General features: G+C 51.4%; 2 protein-coding genes across 2 annotated transcripts in view; both read left to right on the top strand.

Annotated features, from left to right (window-relative positions):
• The first annotated feature begins 1466 nt into the window (after positions 1-1466).
• Positions 1467-9858, top strand: LOC139676476 (E3 ubiquitin-protein ligase HECTD3-like). The gene is made up of 21 exons (XM_071565492.1): positions 1467-1959; positions 2037-2197; positions 2742-2834; positions 3263-3398; positions 3758-3873; positions 4138-4251; positions 5314-5396; positions 5645-5810; positions 6067-6148; positions 6408-6590; positions 6686-6735; positions 6856-6920; positions 7168-7271; positions 7517-7636; positions 7755-7844; positions 7937-8143; positions 8409-8538; positions 8934-9008; positions 9264-9345; positions 9445-9516; positions 9680-9858. Exons 1-21 carry the CDS (start codon positions 1630-1632, stop codon positions 9762-9764), a joined length of 2544 nt encoding a protein of 847 aa, XP_071421593.1. The 5' UTR covers positions 1467-1629; the 3' UTR covers positions 9765-9858.
• A 1020-nt stretch (positions 9859-10878) lies between these two features.
• The window catches only part of EIF2B3 (eukaryotic translation initiation factor 2B subunit gamma), a 96093-nt gene continuing 86159 nt past the window's right edge, over positions 10879-20812 (top strand). Inside the window, exons 1-2 of the mRNA XM_071564919.1 lie at positions 10879-11153; positions 14588-14727. Coding sequence (XP_071421020.1) covers positions 11006-11153; positions 14588-14727 — 288 coding nt within the window. The 5' untranslated portion in view covers positions 10879-11005. The remainder of the gene's footprint in view (positions 11154-14587; positions 14728-20812) is intronic.

Below are 20812 nucleotides of genomic sequence, written 5' to 3'. Positions count from 1 at the left end.
TTGGTCTGGTCTGGCTGGGGCTCCTGTGTCCTTCTGGTGGGTTAAACAGTGGATGTGACACCTGGGGACGTGGTTTAGTGATGAACAGGGCAGTGCTGGGTTAACAGTTGGACTCAATGAGCTTAGAAGTCCTTTCCAACCTAAACAATTCTGTGATTCTAAACAGAAGTGGAGACTGGTGTCATGACAGGCATCTGGAGCTGAAGCAGAAACTGGTCCTGTTAGACCATTTGCGGACAAAACAGTCATGGAGGTGACTCAGAGTATTAACTGGCTCAGCCCCTTGCAGCAGCTTCACAAGCAGTGTTTCAGGGTGATGTGGCTGTGGAGGCAGGGCATGGGACCCTCCTGGCTGTGGTAACTGCAGGGTAGGAGCAAGGCAGAAGTCTGCATTTCTTTTGCACTGTGGTTCAGGGCACTTTGCTCCTGGCAAAGGTGGATGCCCGTTGCTGTGTTGAGGCATGGTCACACCTGTTCAGCAGATAACACTGTGGGAGTGACAGCTGTTGGATCAGTTTGCACCGTGCCTTTGCTGGTAGGGATGGAACTGGACTCTGACCTTCTGGGAGAGCAGTCAGGCACCAGAGAGGTGCGGGGACCTTTGAGCTCTGTCAGCCTGGTTGTTTCATGACCCTTAAACGCAGCCCATTGTGCCCAAACTGAAGAATAAAGTAATGTGGGGTGGAGCTGTGTTGCTCTCTGCCACCGCCTTGCTGTGGTATGCAAAGCAGGCGTGACATGGGGTGACACACTGCCAGCATTCTGGGATAGTTGGGTGCTGCTGGGTGTCACGGCTTTACTTCTGCTGCCAGAATGCCACTGCTGGCTGGGATAAAGCTGTTCCTGGGACAGGAAGCCTGTTATCCTCCTCAGCTGCTGCTTGGAGCATCCCCACCGGCTGCAGGACTGCCTGGGGATGCAGGCAGTGACAGAGATGTTGAAAGCCTGGAGCAAGCAGAGTCCTAAGCTGTGGGATGAGGGCTGTGACTTGGGTCAGCTCCCGCTGAAGGCTGAGGGACTGTGGTGGCCATAACACTGTCCCATCTTGGCAAACCGGGGATAGCGCCGGCCCCAGAGCTCGAGAGTGGGGCAATTGCAGCCTGGAAGTGATGTTGTAGCCAGGTGGGGGTTGGTCTCTTCTCTCAGGCAACCAGCAATAGAAAGAGGGCACGGGCTTAAGCTCTGCCAGGGCAGGTTTAGGTTGGATATCAGAAAGAAATTCTTTACAGAGAGTGGTCAGACATTGGAATGGCCTGCCCAGAGAGGTGGTGGATTCACCATCCCTGGAGGTTTTTAAGATGAGACTGGACGTGGCACTTAGTGCGATGATCTAGTAATCAAAGTGGGGTTGGATCAAGGGTTGGACTTGATGACCTCAGAGGTCTCTTCCAATCCAGCTGATTCTATGACTCTGTGATTCTGAGAAGGGCTGGGGCGTGCCGGGGGACACGGGCTGAGCGGCACCGCCCGGAGAGGAGGCGGCAGCCGGGGAGCGAGGGCTGCCCGAGGCGGGGCGGCCCCGCCGGAGGCGAACGGGCCGCGCCGTCACTGCGGGGCGGGCACCGCCACGCCACCGTCGGGACAGCCCGGGGCGCAGCGGAGCGGGGCTCGGCCGGTGCCCGGGGCGCGATGCGGGCGGGCGGGGAGGCTCCGCACCAGGTGCTGGGCCGGCTGCGGTTCCTGCTGCAGTGCAGCGAGTGCTTCCGCCGCGCCCGGGCGCTGCCCGCCGCGCTCTGCTACGTGCCCAGGGAGGTGCAGTACAAGATCTGCAAGGACCCCGCGGCCGCCGCCGCCGCCGCCGCCGCCCGCAGCCTCCTCAGCGTGTGGGACAGCCCGGGATCGGCGCGGGGCGGGAAGCGGGCGGCGCGGGCCACCATCGAGGTGCGGAAGGGCGGCTGCCTGCGCGCCACCGGCGAGGAGTACTGGAACGGCACCGGGCTCTGGGTCAAACTCAGCAAGGTAACGCGGGTGCGGCACCGGGAGCCACCCAGGGGATGCCGGGTCCCGACGGCGATGACAGACCGATGTACCTTCAGGAGCAGCTGGACGAGTACGCGGGCAGCCATGGCCTGGCAGAGGGCTGGGTGCTGGCACAGAGGTTCGGAGAGGGAGGAGATAAGTTGGTCCCGGTTGACTCCGTGCAGAGGATCCAGTGGCAGCACGAGACGCTGGGGGTTGATTACAGACCTGCTGTCAGGTATGGCCTCAGCCCGCTGCGCTCCGGGCAGGGCTGGAGGCGCGTGTGGCCGGTACCCCCGGGGGATACGCAACCCAGCCATCCCAAATCCCTTGGGCATGTCCCGCACGGCCCTCTCGCTCCCTCCAACACTGGTGGGACACATCCTCACCAAGCCACCCGTGGACAGGTGGGTACCCCCTTGCAGGCTAATCCTGTTCGCTTGTGGCTGCACAGGATAAAGACGATGCCAGGGAGTTCTGTGGCACTCGGATGTTGGCTGAGCAATGTCGCAGAGGTAGTGCAGTGATGACAGAGTTCAAGTTGGATTTGCATGATGAAAGGCCTTGTGCAGGGCTGGATTTCCCTGCTATGTCCCAGCCTGTACCTGTGTGCAGGGGTCACTCTCATTCCTCCCTCAGTTGTTCCTGCTGTCCTTGGGTGTCCCCCCGCCCAGTTCTTCACCACTGCTGCTACCACTCCAGCCTAAGGCAGTAATGCTTGGGCACACTGAGCACTGACTCATCTTTTCCCTTATATGACTCCTCTGCTGATGCTGCTCCAGCTGGGAACAAGTGGTGGACCTGACCTACTCCATGCACCTTGGAGAGATGCCCAGACTCATAGAGCAGGATGAGGCTGCAGTGCAGAAATTTCGGTATGAGTGCAACTCCTAGAGTGGGACTGCAGCACCATGAGGGGCAGCCAGCCGGGGTTTGGTCATGCCTGCAGGGCCAGGACTGACTTCAGGGTCGGGAGTGGGGAGGATGGGTGCCATGAGAAGCCTTTCACATTGATACCTCTCAACACTGCTCAAATGGAGATGGCCTTTGCTCCATGGAACTTTGGAGTGACCGTGTGCTGCTATTCCTACTGGGCTGGAGTGGCTGTAAACACCTGGCATGCTGGTGATGAGATACACCTGTGCCATCTGCCTGCTGGAGGGATAGGTGCCTGTCACCAGCCTGAGTTGGTGACTATGAGACACTGTGGGCAGTCTGAACTGCGGCACCTGCACACTGCTGGTGGGCAGTTTTGGGCAGCAGCCTGGTCTCCTTGTCCCATTAACACACAGACTCCCTGCAGGTCTGTGCCCCCGGGCTGGAGCTACGAATGTGACATGGAGCTGGGGCGCTTCCTGTATGATCACAGTGAGAAGGAGCTGCAGCATGTGGACTGCACCAAAGAGCACATTGGCAGCATTGAGGTCTCCTCACAGACGGTGCGTAGTGGGGCTCATCTGCAGCCTAAAATCAGCATGAGACACATGAGCATCACCGCAGTCATGGGGAGAAGTGGTCAGTGGTGGCCATCCCCTCTGTGAGGGACAGGGAGTGGTGATGATGTTTTGCTGCTGGGAGTTGGGCATCTGGAGTAAAACCCCACTCTGTCTCTGTGGCACTGTGATGGGTCCATGGCTGTACCCAGTTTTCTGTGTGCTGGAGCCACCATCCACCACAGCCTGACAAACCAAGGGGCTGGCCTATTCCTGACTGTTTCTGGATCCAGGAAACCCATCTCAGGGGTGGTCATGACATGCCCAAGGATGCTGATCTCCCTGTGCTTACTGCACTCTTGCAGGAGGATTGTGTTGCAGCCCATCTGACAGACAACCTGACATACACCTTCTGGGAGAGCAACGGGCCCCCAGGGCAGCACTGGGTGCGGCTCAAAATGAAGAAAGGCACCATTGTCAAGTGAGACCTCGGGATGTCCCTTCCATGCCAGCAGCTGTGCCACAGATGAGCAGGGTGTGGGGCAAAGCACCTGCTTCCTCCTCAACCCAGCTTTCTCCCAACTGCAGCTGGGGACTTGGGGTTGAGGTGGGGGACAGCTGCTGCTAGAGGCACCCCAGGAAGACACAGCCTTGCCCCCAGACACGGGACAGCTCTGGGGGTATCTCTGTGCCCAGTCAGCTCAGAAGGAGAGGAAAACGCTGCACTTGCTTTTCTTATCCCCAGGAGGCTGTGGCTGATGCTGGATGGGCAGTCCAGCTCCTATGTACCCAGGCGGGTGGCTGTGTATGGGGGCACACTGAACAGGCTGCAACACCTGAGAACAGTCCTAATTAATGAGTGAGTAATGAGCAAGGAGCACCCTGAGTCCAGCTTGTGCCGAACTCCTGAGCTGTCTCTGCATCCTGAGCAGATGCTGAGGAACGGGCTGGGGTTGATCCTGAGTTACTTGCCAGTGACGGTGGCTCTCCAAGGGTTGGGATGCACTGGGTACAGGCTACATCTGTCCCCACAAGTGTGGTGGTCCCTCACCTCTCCATGTGCCAGCCAAGTGCCTTCAGCTCCTCTCCTGCTCCTCACTCATATTGCGGTAGCTGGCCTGCAGTCTGTTTCCTTCTGCCTGGTGACTTTGGGGGTCTTTCTGCCTCCTGCTCCTCCTTCCCTCTGGGGACACGTGCCACTGCTGTCGCCCCTCTGAGCATCTCTGCTATATCCAGGAAGTCCTGGGGAGCTTCACCTCTGTCTTCACTCTGGCTCTGAGCATCCTCAAGGCAGGCAGGAGCTTACACAGGAGTGCAAAGATCTCCAGCTTCCCCAAAACTTGCCCGTTTGCCTTTTTTGGCTGAGCAGTGAGCTCTGTCTTTGAAGAAGCACCCATGATACTGATGAGGTGCCCTTTGCAGCTGCTGGAGCCAGCTCCTCCTCGTGTCTGTGTAGTAACAGTTGCAGTGTTTTTATCTGTAGGCCCATAGGACTTTGATGGGACCTTGAGAAAGGCTTTGAAAATACACTTAGCAAATTGCTCATCTCCACAAATCCCTGTTTTCTTCAAAAACCCTTGTATGATCAGCTCTGCTTGAAGGATGATTCTGCCCTTGCGAGATGTGCTGTGACCCCCCCAAGAACAATGACATGCACTCAAACCACCTTGTCTTTCTGTACTGCTTTGAAACTGTGCTCTTTGGATGTGGCTTCCACTTTCTTCAGAATGTCTCTGTATCTCTGACAGCCTCTTCTCTCTGCTTGGGCCCCTTCTGCTGCAGTCCTGGTGATGTTGGGGGGCTTTCACCATGGGTAGCAGTGCATCCTCATCTGAGGAGCCAGAGCGGCACGTGCCTTGCTGGCCACCTCGACGGTGTCTGTGCCTCATGGCTCTGCCATCCGCCTCCGTGCTGTGTGCAGGAACAGCTACCAGAATGTCTGCATCCTCCGCGACATGAAAACCCACATGCCAGTGCTGGAAATCCGCTTCCTCGAGTGCCGAGGTGAGCCTGTGCTGCCAGACTGGGGCTGCCAGCCCAGCCTGGCCCTAAACCCACAGCTGGTCCCAGCACCTGTGGCTCTTCCTGTGGCCCCAGCTTCTTTTTTGGAATCCATTGGAGGGAAAGATGAGGAATGAGCTTCATATGAGATGCCACAGGTGCTGGAGACACCTTGCCCCTAGTTGCAGCATCCAAACTGCTGGCTGCACAGCTGCAGCAGCACACACAGCATCACTGCTCTTTCTTGGCAGACCAAGGGTACAATGTCCGTCTGCAAGGGATTAAGATCATGTCCTTCTGGGAGTGGGACTTGATCCTCAATGCTGACATGTTCCAGCCAGCCCGGCTGGTTCGTTACCCTCTCCTGGAAGGGGTGGACGCTGACGTGCTGTACCGACGGGCTGTGCTTATTCAGAGGTATGGCATGGGGATGTCACCAGTGAGCCTGGTCCCAAGAAGATCCATGACCTGGCCTGCAGGGCAGCCCCAGGCTGTGGTCAGCACTGGCCCCACAGCGATTCAACTGCAGTGCTGCGGTGTGTGCTGGGCTGCTCCCTTTGGTGTTTGGCGTCCCTCCATGGGCTAGAGGAGACCCATATGTCCAGGGTCTGGGGCTGTTTGTGGTGAAATGCCACTCCCCCGCAGCCTCATGCTGCTTCTGTCCGGTCTCCAGGTTTGTCCAGCTCCTGGAAAGTGTTCTGAGTTACCTGATTCCCCTCTCCGAGGACAGCATTGGCACCTTCAATGCACTCAGGGTGAGCATTTGCTGGGCTTTCCTGGGATGGTGCCAGCATTAGTGTCTCCTCACAAGCTCAGATGGCTTTCTGGGGGTTGTGGTGTGTCCTCCTTGTTCCAAAGGGGCCAGACCAGCCCAGGGCTGAGAGCTGCCATGCTCGGTATTGCCAGATGGGTGGAGAATCCCCTGTGACACCAGGAGCTGAGCTTGGGGAGAGGAAAAGAGGCCACACGGTGGCAGGATCAGGCCTCTAACCATCCCTGCTTGTCCCTTGTTAGAGCATGAAGCCGTTCCTGCTGCTGTCCAAGCAGAGCTCAGCCCTCATTGCCCACTGTCTCCAGTCCTCTGAGAGCACTGCTCCTCACACCATGCCAAAGCTGTACATCAACCGGCTTCTGGCCCGGGAGCACCATGCCAACCCTGCACTAGACCCCAGCTGCAGGAACACTGTTTTCACCCAGGTATGGCAACACCATGGCCAGTACCAGGTACCTGCAAGTTCAGCATCATTTGCCCCCACTATGTCTCATCCCCTTTCCATTCTGATACTCTCCAGCTGTATGAAGGCCTCAGATCTTCCAAGAACAACCAGCCCCTGGACTACAGGTAGGTCTTCAGCATCACATTTGTGGAGTGTCACCTGCCCAGAGCAGGGTGCAAGGGAATGCCAAGTGCTGTTGGTGTGCTTGGAGGAAACATGTGCATGGGGCTATTGCTTCCTCGCAGGTGGCCCCTGACCTACACCCAGTGGTGGGAGTGTGATTTCATCAATGAGGGCATCATCGACAATGGTGAGAGCTCTCCCCTCCTGCCCCAGGGCTCTCTGCTGGGCTCTCCTGTGTTGGGGTGCAGCTCAGTGGGTGCCCATGCTGTCCCTGCAGCTTTGTGAGAGCACTCACATGTAGGGTGATCCCAGCATCTCCCCTACCCCACCAGTGCTTCTCCTGCCCCAGGGAGAGGGGCAGCTTCACCAGGTCCTGTGGCTCAGTGTCTGGCCCCGGTGTGTCAGTAACTAACCAGCCTCTAACCCCGCTGCAGGTGGTGGCTTTCGGGACAGCCTGTCGGACGTGTCAGAGGAGCTGTGTCCCAGCTCAGGAGATGTCCCCGTGCCCCTGCCGTTCTTTGTGCGCACCTCTAACCAGGTTTGACATCCTGCTGTTTGCCTGTCAAGACTGGAGAGAGGCAGAGCCTGAGGATTTTTGGGCTGTTAGTCTTAATGCTTTCAGGGCTATTGACTGGGGAAGCTGTGCTTGTACCTGGGTGGTGGAAATTTGGAGGGATGTAAAGGACAGGAGAGGCAGGCAGAGGAGTGACGGAGGAGGAGGCTGCAGGAGACACCATGCTGGGCTGGTCAAATCTCTGTGGGTCTTAAGCCTCTCTCCCACAGGGTAACAGCAGTAGTGACACCAGGGACATGTATGTCCCCAATCCCTCCTGCAAGGACTTCCCCAAGTATGAGTGGATCGGGCAACTGATGGGAGCAGCCCTGAGGAGCAAGGAGTTTCTGGTGAGCACTGCAGTCTCCCTGGCTAGTGAGGGGGCTTGGTTGGGGCCACTGTGTCTCACCGACTGCCCATGGATAAAAGAGGGGCATGGAGAGGACATGCATGTGCACTCTCTGGCAGATCCTGTCTTTGCCAGCGCTGGTGTGGAAGCAGCTGGCAGCAGAGGAGGTCAGCTGGAGCAAGGACTTTGCCACCGTGGACTCTGAGCTGGTGAGCAGGGCAGGGGGCTGGCAGGGAAGTGCTGTGCACTCCTGTGGCTGCTCTGGCTCCACCATGGTGACTGTCACCCATTTGGGTTGCAGGTGAAGCAGCTGGAGGTGTTGGAGGGGGCAGACGAGGAAGCCTTTGAGTTTATGTTTGGCAGAGAGCTGACCTACACAACAGTGCTAAGTGACCAGCGCATGGTGGAGCTCATCCCCAATGGCAGCAACACTGTGGTGCGCTATGAGGACCGCAAGGAGTTCATCCGCCTGGTGCAAAAGGCTCGGCTGGAGGAGAGCAAGGAGCAGGTAACACCATCCCCCAGGGCTGGCATAGCTCCAAGGGGATCCTGCTCCTGTGGCAAGTCATGCCGGTACCTCTGGGATTTGTGGCGCCAAAACTTGTCCCCAAAACCAACTCCAGCTGGGCAGTTCCTCTGTGAACCCCTGCCCAGGATGTCCATGAGCCCTAGAACCTCTTTGGGTTCTGGTGGTCCCTGCCCCCAGTGCCCTAGGTGACTGTCCTGGTCTCAGACACACTCTGGTGACATGGAACCCCTTCTGTGCCCCCTAGATCATAGCCATGCGTGCTGGGCTGCTTCGTGTGGTGCCCCAGCCTGTGCTGGACCTGCTCACCTGGCAGCAGATGGAAAAGAAGATCTGTGGGAACCCTGAGATCACAGTGGCTGAACTGCGGAAGTTCAGTAAGTCACAGGGCCAGCCCAAAGCTGCTCCCAACCCCTGTGAGTCCACAGGCTCTCCTTGATGCTGCTTGTCTTGTGCATATGTCCGGGTTCATGGGGTGCTAAGGGGCCTGGGGGAGGATAAACCAGAGGGACCTTGGATAGGGATGTCTTAGGTTTAGCAGCAAACCCTGCTGGTCTCCACTCTGATCCATCTGGTCCTCAGCCACTATGGGCAGCGGTGAATGACCACTCTGCAAACTGGAACCCTTGTTTCTCCACCCACCATGGTACAGGCTGCCGGCAGCACTCAGGGGTGCCAGGGGCTCTCAGGGGCTCACTGAGGAGCAGAGGGTCTCCTCTCCTTTGCTTTGCTGGTAGTTTGTAATGATGCCATTACACATTATTCATCACAGTCAAGTTTGATGACTTTCCCTCTGATGACACCCGTGTCCAGTACTTCCTGGAGGCACTCAACAACTTCACCAGTGGTGAGTGGCCACAAGTCTTTCCCTGCTTTTCATGTGCAGTGGGATGGGGAGGGTCTGGAGTACCCACTGCCTTGCACGCCAGGGATGCTCACCGTGGCAACTGGCTGAGATTGTTCCACCTGGGATGCTGAGAGCATGCCTTAGCTTTGCCCCACGTTCCTGGGGTGATTCTGCAAGGGCAGATCTTGCTGCAACAGCAGCAACTGGGACAGTCTTGTCCCTGTCCCTGAGCCTGATCCCTGTCCTTCCCCACAGAGGATCTCAGCCGCTTCCTCAAGTTTGTCACTGGCCGGAGCCGCCTCCCAGTTCAGATCACTGTCTACCCAGAAAGGTCGAAGTGAGTCTGTTCTGCCCTCCTGGAGTCCCTGTGCCATGCTGGGATCCCCACACAGTGTGAGGTCCCTGTGCTGCACCAGTCTGACTTTCTTCTCCCAAGCTTGGATGCACTGGACCTGATGCCACAGGCCTGCACGTGCTCCTCCACCTTCTTCTTGCCCAACTATTCCTCGTGAGTCGAGCTGGGGACAGGGATCCTCCCCTCTCCCTGGGGCTGGCATTCCCTTCCAGACTCCCCATACTCTGCCCTGGGGAATATCTGGGCAGGTGTGGGGAGGGAAGCCTGAGGTTTCTGTGCCCATTATGGCCATGACCGAGCGTTCTCCCCCTTCCAGGGCCAAGGTGTGTGAGGAGCTGCTGCGCTACGCTGTGTACAACTGCATGTCCATCGACACAGACAAGAACCCCTGGGATGAATGAGGCCCCCCATGTGCCCCAAGCCATGGAAGCCACCCCCTCTCAGGAACACCAGATTCAATAAAGCTGAAGGGCCAGATCCTGCTGTCCTGCCCGAGGTCCTGTTTGTGTCTGTGCTCCTTGGGGGCTGGGACTGGAGCTTGTGGCCACTGCTGCAGCTGGAGGAGCCACTGTCAGCTGGGTGCTGTGCTGGCAGGGGGTCCTGCAGGGTGGAGAGCATAGTGTGCATGGCAGGGGCTGTGGGGCATGTCACCTCCCTGGACACTGTGCATGGGGAGCCCAGCAGCAACTCACCCCCCAGTGCACCCACACACAGCCCCAAATGCACCACGCAGCCCCCAATACCCCCAAAGAGCCCCACAATGCACCCGCACTGCCCCCAATACCCCCAAAGAGACCCTCAATGCCCCAAATGCACCCACATTGCCCTCAGTGCCCCCAAAGAGACCCCCAATGCCCCAAATGCACCCACTCTGCCCCCAATACCCCCAAAGAGACCCCCAATGCCTCAAATGCACCCACTCTGCCCCCCAGTGTCCCCAAAGAGACCCCCAATGCCTCGAATGCACCCACTCTGCCCCCCAGTGTCCCCAAAGAGACCCCCAATGCCTCAAATGCACCCACTCTGCCCCCCAGTGTCCCCAAAGAGACCCCCAATGCCTCAAATGCACCCACTCTGCCCCCCAGTGTCCCCAAAGAGACCCTCAATGCCCCAAATGCACCCACATTGCCCTCAGTGCCCCCAAAGAGACCCCCAATGCCTCAAATGCACCCACTCTGCCCCCCAGTGCCCCCAAAGAGACCCCCAATGCCTCAAATGCACCCACTCTGCCCCCCAGTGTCCCCAAAGAGACCCCCAATGCCCCAAATGCACCCACTCTGCCCCCCAGTGTCCCCCCGTTTCCGCCGCCTCCGGCCGCCAGGGGGCGCTGCGCCGCCGAGCGCCTCCCGGGCAGGGATCCATGGCTCGGCTCTCGGCAGCGCGGGATCCTTCCCTCGGCGCTCGTCTCGCTGCCCTGGCCGGTGGGAGCCGCCCGCCGCCAGGGGCGGAGGCGGATCGATCCTATCGGCGCTCACCCGCGATCGACGCTCTCGGCTGTCCGCGCGCAGGCGCAGCGCGGCGCTGCCGCCATTGCTGCGCTGTCAGTGCCGGGAGCGGCCGCAGGACCGGCGGCACCGGACCGGCCCCGTCCCCCCCGTCCCCGCTGGGGCCCTGCCCTGTCTCTGTGTCCCTCCGCAGCGCGATGGAGTTCCAGGCCGTGGTGATGGCGGCTGGAGGCGGCTCCCGCATGACGGACCTGACCTCCAGCATCCCGAAGCCGCTGCTCCCGGTGGGAAACCGGCCCCTACTCTGGTACCCGCTGAACCTCTTGGAGCGCGCCGGCTTCGAAGGTGAGGCACGGCGGGGTCTGGGCGTGCTGGCCCTGGTCCCTGCAGGCTGACCTCGGCACCGCCGGCGCTCCCCACTGTTCCCCCGCTGTTGTGCCGGGTCGCAGGTGCCGCACTGGTCGGGGCAGGGGCTGTGGCAGTCTCTGCTGTGCACTGTAGCTGGGCTCTGGGCCCGTGTCACGTCGCTTCCTGCCCTCTCGGCTGCGCCCTCTGTGCCAGCACCCCTTGCCCCCTCTCCTACCCCACCAAGGGCCGGGCTCTGCTTGAAGGTGAGGTGGGTTTCGGTCTCTTCTGCCAGGTAACATGTGATAGGATGAGAGGAAATGGCCTCAAGTTGCATTAGGAGAGGTTTAGGTTGGATATTACAAAACGTTTTTTCAGGAAAGGGTTGTAAAGCATCGGAACAGGTTGCCCAGGGAAGTGGTGGAGTCACCGTCCCTGTGTTAAAAACTCTTGTGGATGTGGCACTTGAGGACATGGTTTCACCCTGAACATGATGGTGCTGCTGGATTGATGGTTGAACTTGATGATCTTAAAGGTCTTTTCTAACCTTAATGATTCTCTGATCCCCAGCTCTGATGTGTTTGCCCACGTTGCTAACTGTGAGTCTCTCATGTTTCTTTCTCAGAGTCATTAATGCCAGCCGTGTGAGGAGCGTGTCAGCTCTCCAGGGATGGCTCGTGGTTTGTTGTTTCAGCCTGGCCTGAAGTTCAGGGTTACTTGCTCTGTCTGAGGCGTTCAGCCCCTGTGGCAGCCCAGAGCCAAGTGCTGGGATTTGGCCAGAACAGGGCAGGGGGAAGTGGCAAGACTTGTACTGTGCACCTGGGGCTCTTGTTTCACAGGGGGACTAAGGTGATACCGAGTACCTGGTGAGGCTGTTTACTATTTTCTGGGGTTAGGTTTTTGTTTGAGTGGTGGACCAAATCTTTCTGTGGTGCCCCCTCAGCTTCTTACAAAGCTTCTTCCTGACACATTTCATGCCTCTGTGTTTTCACGTTTGTGTTTTTCCTTTGCATCTCAGCTTCTTTGTTTTGACTGTGATTGTTCTGTACTTCATCCCGAGGCTGTGGCTTTTGTCCTGATTGCTGCTTTTTTCTATGAAGATACAAATACCAGCTCATGCTTATGTTACCCTCTTACTGCTTCACTGTGAAGAAACAAAACAAAGAGCAAACTTAAGACTCTGCTTTTATTTTGTTTCCTTAAGAACTTCCATTGTTTGAATTTAGTTTACTGAATGTCTGCTTTCTTTGCCTGCTCTTTTTTCTTTTTTTTTTTTTTTTTTTTGCTAGGGTCATACTTTTATCCTGCAATATGGAGATTTAGGTAACTAAAAACTTCTGTGTAACCAGCATTGTGCTGTGTGTGCCTCTTTACTCAGAAATAACCATTTCCACTTGATGCTCTTGACCACCAATAGCTGCTCCTCTACTCTAGTAGCCCTACTGGGGTTTGCTTCTGGAGTGCTGTGTCCAGTGCTGGGCTCCTCAGGACAAGAGAGACGTGGAGCTCCTGGAACAGGTTCAGTGGAGGGCAGCAAAGATGATGAAGGGACTGGAGCATCTCTCCTCTGAGGAAAGGCTGAGAGACCTGGGCCTGTTCAGCCTTGAGAAGAGATGACTGAGAGGGAACCTCATCAATGACTGTAGGTGTCTGAAGGGAGGATGACAAGAGGATGAACCTCTTGTTGGTGCCAAGCAACAGGACAAGAGGCAACGGGCAGAAACTGAAGCATGGGGAGTTCCATCTGAACATGAGGAAGAACTTCTTTACTGTGCAGCTGACAGAGCACTGGAACAGGCTGCCGAGAGAGGGTGTGGAGTCTCCCTCACTGGAGATAGTCAGTAACCATCTGGACTCAATCCTGTGCCTTGTGCTCTGGGATGACCCTCCTCGAGCAGGGAGGTGGGACCAGATGATCCACCGTGGTCCCTTCCAACTTGATCCACCTGTGATTCTGTGACACAATCAGATCTTTCTCCTTTCTCACACGTATCTCTTCAGCTTATCCCTCCCCTGTGAACGTGTGGAAGTGCAGGGTTGTATTCAGTAAATATATTCAGTAAGCAAACTGCCACCTTCCTGCTCCACCCTTTTCTCCTGCTCCCTGACCAAGCTCCATTAATAGTCCAGTGGAATGAATTCTCTCCCTGGATCACAGTTTTTATTAAGTGTTACATAAGGCTTCAGGTCCTCAGGTTATGTTAGTAATTAGGTGTTCCATGGGCTGATTCATTCCATCCCTTTTGTCCTAACTGCAAGTGCATCATCTCTCCTGATATTTAGGAGTCCATTGCTCACCACACCAGATTAATGCTGAGCAGTGTGAGCTTAAAACTTCCACCTGACACCAGTTCCCTCTTCATCAGTTAGTTCCTTGCCTAATTCATGGTGTCCCTTCAGTCCCTTTCTCTGGGTTCTTCAGCCTGTTTTGAATCCAAGTTGGTATCCAGTATTTGGAGTGGGAGAGCAGCCCTCCCATGTCTCTGGCACCAAACTGCCACACAATTCTTACGTTTACAGTTCCTTCATCTTTTCTCTTAGTAGATTCAGGATGAGTTCAGTTTTGATTGATAAATTAACACATTAAGGTTTATTCTTAATGTGTTTTTGTCTTGCCACAGAAACTTTTTAGGCTGAGGCCTGCATTATTTATTGTACTGTTGTCTTAAAATTCCATGTGGAATACAGTGTTATGATGTTGGAGTGTTTTGGAAGGTGGGATGTTTTAATTTGAGGGGTTTGATGACTGTTGCTTTGCCTTCCTGTTCTTGAGGCTGAGAGAAAAGGTTTCATGTCATTTTCTCAGTCTTTTCTTTGCCGAGCTTCTGTTCTCACATTCTTCATTTTGGAAAATATGCTTTCATGCCACTGTTGATTTTCTTTCAAATACGCATTTGTCCTTTTTCTTTTGTAGATGGAATGAGTTTGTTGCTCACATATTACTCCGCTCTCTTGCCAAGCTGATGCTGCGAAATGGCTTAACCATTGTATTGTAATAGTGTGGTTGGTGGTGTTGTCCACAGAGGATTATACAGGATTGGGGCAGCAAAGGACAAAGCTCTGCAGTGTTGGTGACATTAATACAGGGCCGCCTTGGTCTGTCTGAGGACATGGTTTGAGGTTGCTCGTTAATGATAGAAGATGTTTCTGTTCTGTCTTGCGAACTGATGCCACACATGCATGTGTCACTTTCAGTAACAACCTCCACCCACACAAAGGGGAGATTGTTTTCACATTCATTAGGAGTTTAATGTTCTTCTTCAAAGTTGCTGTTACCAGAAGAGCTTGTTTTGGTGTAGAACCCAGTTATGTTACTCAAGTGTTTTGACAGTTCCATCAGCCTTTATAAATAAAATAGTGAGCATATGCTATTTGTGATTACTGTTATTTAGGGTTTTTTCTGCTTGGTCTCACCTCACTTTCCTCTGCCCTAGAGGTCATTGTGATTACAAGGAAGGAAATCCAAAAGATGTTGAACTTGGACACGAAAATGAAGCTCGATTTTGTGTGCATCAGTGACAACATGGACATGGGTACAGCAGATTCACTGAGGCATATTCACCAGAAAATTAAGGTATTACTATCTTTTATTGAACTTGTCTGCAAGTTATTTGTATATAATAATTTCTTTTTCGTTGTGTTTTGAGTGTCCCATATAATGATATTGTATGTAACCAAATTTCCTGATCTTCAGAAGAGATGACTTTTGTAAAAATCACCTCATGGGGGAACTCAAACAAAGACTCTGAATGACTGGAATTGACAACTAGGAAGGCTGGAGCAGATCCAGTCTGGGCACTGGCTGCTGCTTAGTCAGTGTCAGCTTTCTGGCAGGGTAATTAAAAAGTTGTATTTGTTTATACCATTTTTTGATACAATGTGTGATAGCTGTTGTCCACATAGTGCTTAGGGAAGTAGTTCTGTACAAATACTCACTGCTGTCTCAGCTTGGGCAGTGGAACTTTGTGTTGCATCCCTGGCCTTGCCACAGGCTTGCCTGTGCTGTTAGGCCAGTGACTTTTGCTCTGCTTCAGTTTTCTGCTTTTCCTGGGCTTTTGCTGGCCTGGTCACATGGTAAGCTGTTTGATAAACAATGCTGAAATGTGATAAAGGGCTGCTGTTCAAATAAAACCTCCAGTTTATAGAATTTTAATTTCCAGCTGCACAATTAAAACACTCCCATGTAAGGCAGAAATGCTGCTCAGAGCTCTTGCTGTGATCCTGGATGGAATTTTGTTTTTGTTGTTGTCATACACTTAATCTCTCTGATTTGTTCCCTGTGTGTTTAGGCCATCTTAGCCAAATTGGCTGTTTATATAAATTTTGCAACAGAACATCAATGAGCTGCTTAAGTCCTGAGGTGTCTTTTTGTCTTCAGGCTCCTTTTGAAGGTAATAAAACTGCAGTGTCAGTTCAGAGTACTCCCAAGAGAAAGACTCCAGTTGAGACAAGGTGAAAATTTCCTGGCATATGAGGGTGTGTAGGTGGCACGAGAGAGACTCTGCAAGGGATTAGTTCAGAGACTAGAATAATTTAGAGGGAAAAGAGAATATATAAAACAAAACTCAAAATCAATGAAATCAGTTTAACCAAAGTGAATGTTTCTGTCATCAGAGTCGTGCTCTGTCATAGTGCAGTTTGGCACTATTTTTTAATACATGCATGCAGTAAGGAAATATCTCTGCACTGCAAATTGGGGCGCTGACCTAAACAGTTCTATTGCCTGATCTGCAATGAACGTGTGTCTGGGTGTCCCTCTTTTTGGTGATCTAGGCAAGTTTGTTTAGGGGGCCTGGGAGACAACAAGTCGAGTGTGTGTGGGTTGGAAAACAGACTGTGTCTTCACAGGCGGCAGTGTTGATCTTCTGTTTATTTTTCAGAAAAAAGGCTTAGAGAAGAGGTGAGGTAGTACTGAAAACCAGCAAGTTTTCTTAAGTCAGATGCTGCATATGAACAGCACCAGCTGCTTCTGGCCTTTTTATTCCATGTATTGCTTGTCTGGGCACAAAGGACAAAGTGGTCTCTTACTTGAAAGAAGTCTATACTAAGTTCTTGAGCAGGTTGCTGCACTGTGTTTTTTTGAGTCATTCCTCTAGTAAATGCATTCCATTGGTACACCTCTTACAGGGTGTACCCTCTCCTGTGTGGTACAGTTGAGAGAATTCCACAGCAGAGGTAGCTGAACAGCTGCTGTGTGTTGGCATTTGTTCTGTAGCAGGACAGGGATCTTGCTTGCAGGATGAGTTTCCCTGGTGAAAGCAACTGCTGCTTGTGGCCATAGTTTGCTGGCAGGCTGTTTGCAATGCATGCCAAAAGACTGATGAGAAGTTTGAACTGGTTGCTGAAACTTAGTTGTCACAAATTGAGTTAATTGCCCACAGACAGGAGAGCAAATATGCTCAGTGAAAGTGAGATAACGTGCCACAGTATAGACAACTTGCTTGTGTTCAATGCAAGTGACAGGGAGTAAAGCCAGGACTATAAATGTGCAGGAAGAAATGTGTCACAGGGTAGCTGAACTGCTGATCACAAATTCTGAGATGTGCATAAAGCTCCCTAAAGCACAACATCTCATGACTTGCTGCCTTGTCCACCATGTGACACTGAGGGAGTCCCACAGGCACAGACATCGTTGCTGTGCCTGCAGTTTCTGGCCTTCTTGTGTTGCACCTTGGTTAATGAAGCTTGATAACTTAAAGATTAGATGTCAAGATTAGACTTGAGAATTGCATTCAGTAGAAGCACGAGAGCATGTATGTGCAAAGCCTGTAAAGACTAAGGGAGTGTAGTTTGCATTGTTTTATTGCTTTTTAGTGCTGGTGTTTTGGGCACAGGTAAGACTGACTGTCTTCCTTCACAGTAACAAGCAGCTGACTCTGCCAGTCTTTCTCTTTCCTGGTTGTTCAGAAGTTCACGAGAGCAAAGGAAGCCTGTTCAAGATTCTGTTTGCTGTTTGCCCACTGCACACACAGGAATGTTTTTGACATCTTTGCTTCAAGAGTTGATATAGTAGATGTGTGTTCTTTGCTTTACTGGCACTCTTCCTGTTATTTTTGGCTGTCTCAGCCTATACCTGATTGACAAGGTAGCAGCTTCATTAGGGTTTTTATGTTCATTACAAGTCTGAATGTATCCTTTTCTTGGATCCTTCATACAATAAAAATATTATGCTAAACTTGATTCCTAAAGGCACCTGCTTGAGAAGTGATGAACAGCAGAATACCTGGTCCTGTACATTTCACCTTCTGGATTCCTAGACCTGTGTGTCAGTCTGGCCTGTTTGTTACCAGTAGTTCTTTAATTAACCTGTGTGGTTTTGTTTGGTTTTATTAAACATTCAGTTCTGGGGTCTGAATAGCAAACATCATTAACCAGTTTGTCCTCACAACTGTACGACTGAGCACTGAGGCATAACAAGCTGAAGTGATTTACATGGAATTGTTTTAAGAGATTTGTACCAGTACTGGAAACTGTACATTTGTCTCAAATCTCTTGTTGTTTCAAGCATAAGATTGTCTTTCTATACTTTGTACATACTACACACTCTGTTTGCCCACCTTGAGAAGCCAGCAGAACAAGAGATTAAACACAAGTTGAAGCTGTTTTAAATGGAAACAGTCTTAAGAAACTTCAGTAGATCTGCAGTCCAGTTTCTGACCTGCCAGTGTTGCAGGTTTTTCAGTGTGTGCTAGACTATGACTTTAAAAAGGTTGTCAATTTGGGAATGTGTTGGTCTAAATATAGGTAAGTGAAAAATCATTTTGCAGCATGCAAAGTAGAAACAGGTCCTTGTTTTTGGTTTTCATTGGAAAGCAACACTGGCTGGAGCATTCAGATGAGTTGAATTTGAGTAATAGGGAAATCAGTAAAAGCCTTAACAGTTTCAGTGGTGATACCTGTTAAACTTTCTGGCAAGGGAAGAGATGGGAGTGCTGTCTGCTGCAGGCTGTGGTTGGAGATGATGCAGTTTTGTTTTGTAGGCAGTAGCCTCTTGTAGGGAGTAGCTTTTCTAAATGTGAATTTATTTTCAAGTTTCTTGAAATTTATGTAGTGAAATCCCCTGGCTCACTTGGGGAGGCTTTTCCTCTCTAACAGGTATTAATAGACATACTTTCTTTTGAGTCATATTTTAAAGTCTTCCAGTACATCCGCTGGAGTGTTTTACTGGGCTTATTGCCTCCAGTGTGTTACTCTGTGACTTCTCCAGTCCAGATGTGTGTCTTCATGTATTTGACTTCTGCCACCATTCTTAGAATCTCTTGCAGTTTAGTGGATCTCCTCTGGATGATTTGCAGGACCACTATGCAAAATACATGTCCCATAACCACCATGTTATAGCACAGTTATAGCACACAGACTTTGGCTGGTGACACAGAACTCACGATTTTGGGGATTAGAAACAAGAAATTTATAGGAGGAGCCAGGAGCCCAAGAGTAAATTAAAATGTCTCAAAACATACTGGTTGAAACAGCTGCTCTGATGAAGGAAGGAAAGGTAAGTGCAAGACTTGAATGTATAAGGTAAAGTATTTTTTATAGTGGAGATGAGAAATTAATAGTATTTCTTATAGCTTGAGAAGGTTTTTTTGCCAGGAATACTGAACAGATGTGGAACTCAGGCGTATCAAATGTGGGAAAAACACTAGTAAAGGAGATAAGATGTTCAGAGAGAAATATAATTTGGTTTAAATTTGCTATGAGAAAATATAGGCTGAAAATTACATAAAGGTTTTAATCAGAGCAGAGTAGGCCTGCGAGACAATCTTTCAGGAGTAATCAAGAAAAAATGCCCTAACTTCGTCCTAGGCTGAGAATGTGTTTTATTGTTTTGGTTTTGTTTTTAAATACAATACCTGAAATGGCAGGAGACAAAGCTCTGACTCAGGAAACCTCTTTGAGTGTTGGTTCTGTACCTTTTGCTTGTACCATTCATCAGGCTGCTGCAGTCTCTTTCATGCGTTGTAGATTATTGGTGATGAAAAAAGTAAATGGCAAGGGGTGTCACTCTGGTTTACAAATGAGTTCATCTGGAATTCAGGCATCTCTAATACTTGAGCATTTTGTTTCCTGTGCCAAATTTTACCAGACCCCCACAGCTGCTGTCTGGCACCACCCCCCAGGCTGGGGCCTCTCCAGGCAACAGGTTGAGAAACCTGGTCAAATCATGAATCTGTGTTTGGAGCTGAATCAGGAGATGGGTTGGGTGAGTCTGGATCGAGCATTTGTCTTTACTGAATCTATATTATTTTTGTCTTCTGTTAAGCATTTCTCTCCCTTGTGTCACTCAACTATACTCCAGCCAGTGATTAAAATGTGGCGTTCCAGCAGAATAACAGCAATGGAACAATTTCATATTTTCCTTCCTTGATGAGCCTTTAGTTGTGTTAATGGAAGCCCTGACTAATATAGTGTGAATTAATCAGCTTGTCTTCTGCTGCTATCGCTGGTGAGTGCTTGTGTGTGAAATGTTTCATCTCAGGTGGTCCACCTGGTTTTCTCAGTTTCAAAAAGTGAGATTAGAAAGTAATACAGCTCTTAAAAAGCAAAGCAAAACAAACCCTAAAAAGCTACCAAAAAGAAGAAGAAAAACCAACTTCCTCTGAACAAATAAACAAAGATTGAAACTCCAGATTCTCTCGGTATGTGCATCTTTGGGAGCCATGTTGTGGAAAGTGTGATGTCACGGTGGTGGTCTGTGTGCTGCTGAGGATCACTGATCCGTGGAGTCTTGGACGGCTTGGCGAAGCGCTTCGCTTCCTCTGCTGAAAAATCTGCTTTCCAAACACATGATGTAAGGAAGTTGCTGTAACGGCTGGAAGGTGGAACCTGAGTCCTTTTGGTACGACTGAGCAGAGTTTGGTGAGCATGGAAAGAAAAAATTAAGCCCCATAATAGAGTTATGTATCTTTTGTACTGTCTGTGGAAATAAAAAAACAAAATTAAATTCCTTTGTGAGAGACAGGGTCTCTCTCTGTTTATAAGCAGGACTGAACTAAATATTCTATTCCTCTATATTGAAACAGTAAAAAGAATTTAAGGATTTTTTCCAGCACACCTGACAGCAAATATTGTTTACTGAAGTGTTTAAAATGCAAATAAAAGTTGCTGTGTTCTGTTTTTTCTGATTTTGCCTTTCACAATGCTGTTAGTGGGAAAAGCAGATGTATCAGGTGGCAGCTCATGGGATATGTACCATCTTGTTTCCCTCTCTGCCTCTTAGTGAAAGCTGCTACCACTGAAGGCAAAATGTATTATGGTTTGCATGTCCAAATCCATTACCAAAGCACAGCTGATGTCTTGGTGGAAATCAGCTCTACTGGCAGGTGCTCAGGCTGGCCCTGTTGCTGTGGGGAACGATACAGCACTGCCTGACTCTGCCTGATGACTGTGTTCAGGACTTGGATCATTATTTTTCCTGGTAGGGTAAGAGTTAAAGAATTCAGCAGTTATTGTGGGGTTTTGTTTGTTTGCCTGTTTTGTTGGGTTTGGTTTTATTAATTTTACCTAGCTTTAGAAGAATGTAGCTAATTAAAATAATTATTTTGCTGCCCAGGTTTACTGTGGATAACAGCTAAATTTGAATAAGGCAATTAGCTCTGAAGGTTGGACCAAGAATGATTATGAGTGTGTTTGCTGTTCTGAATGTTGTCAGCTGAAGG

This window comes from Pithys albifrons, chromosome 10 (assembly GCF_047495875.1).
Source record: "Pithys albifrons albifrons isolate INPA30051 chromosome 10, PitAlb_v1, whole genome shotgun sequence".
In the NCBI taxonomy this organism is placed as follows: Eukaryota; Metazoa; Chordata; class Aves; order Passeriformes; family Thamnophilidae; genus Pithys; species Pithys albifrons.
The sequence above is the reverse complement of the archived record's forward strand: the minus strand, read 5'-3'. Positions and strand labels throughout refer to the sequence as shown.

What these genes read in the sequence shown, in the direction of transcription:
- LOC139676476 (XM_071565492.1), top strand. Translation starts at nt 1,630, where the DNA reads ATGCGGGCGGGCGGGGAGGCTCCGCACCAGGTGCTGGGCCGGCTGCGG. An exon ending in TCTGGGTCAAACTCAGCAAG is followed by an intron (nt 1,960 to 2,036) that starts GTAACGCGGGTG and finishes ATGTACCTTCAG; the next exon opens with GAGCAGCTGGACGAGTACGC. An exon ending in GCTGCAGTGCAGAAATTTCG is followed by an intron (nt 2,835 to 3,262) that starts GTATGAGTGCAA and finishes GACTCCCTGCAG; the next exon opens with GTCTGTGCCCCCGGGCTGGA.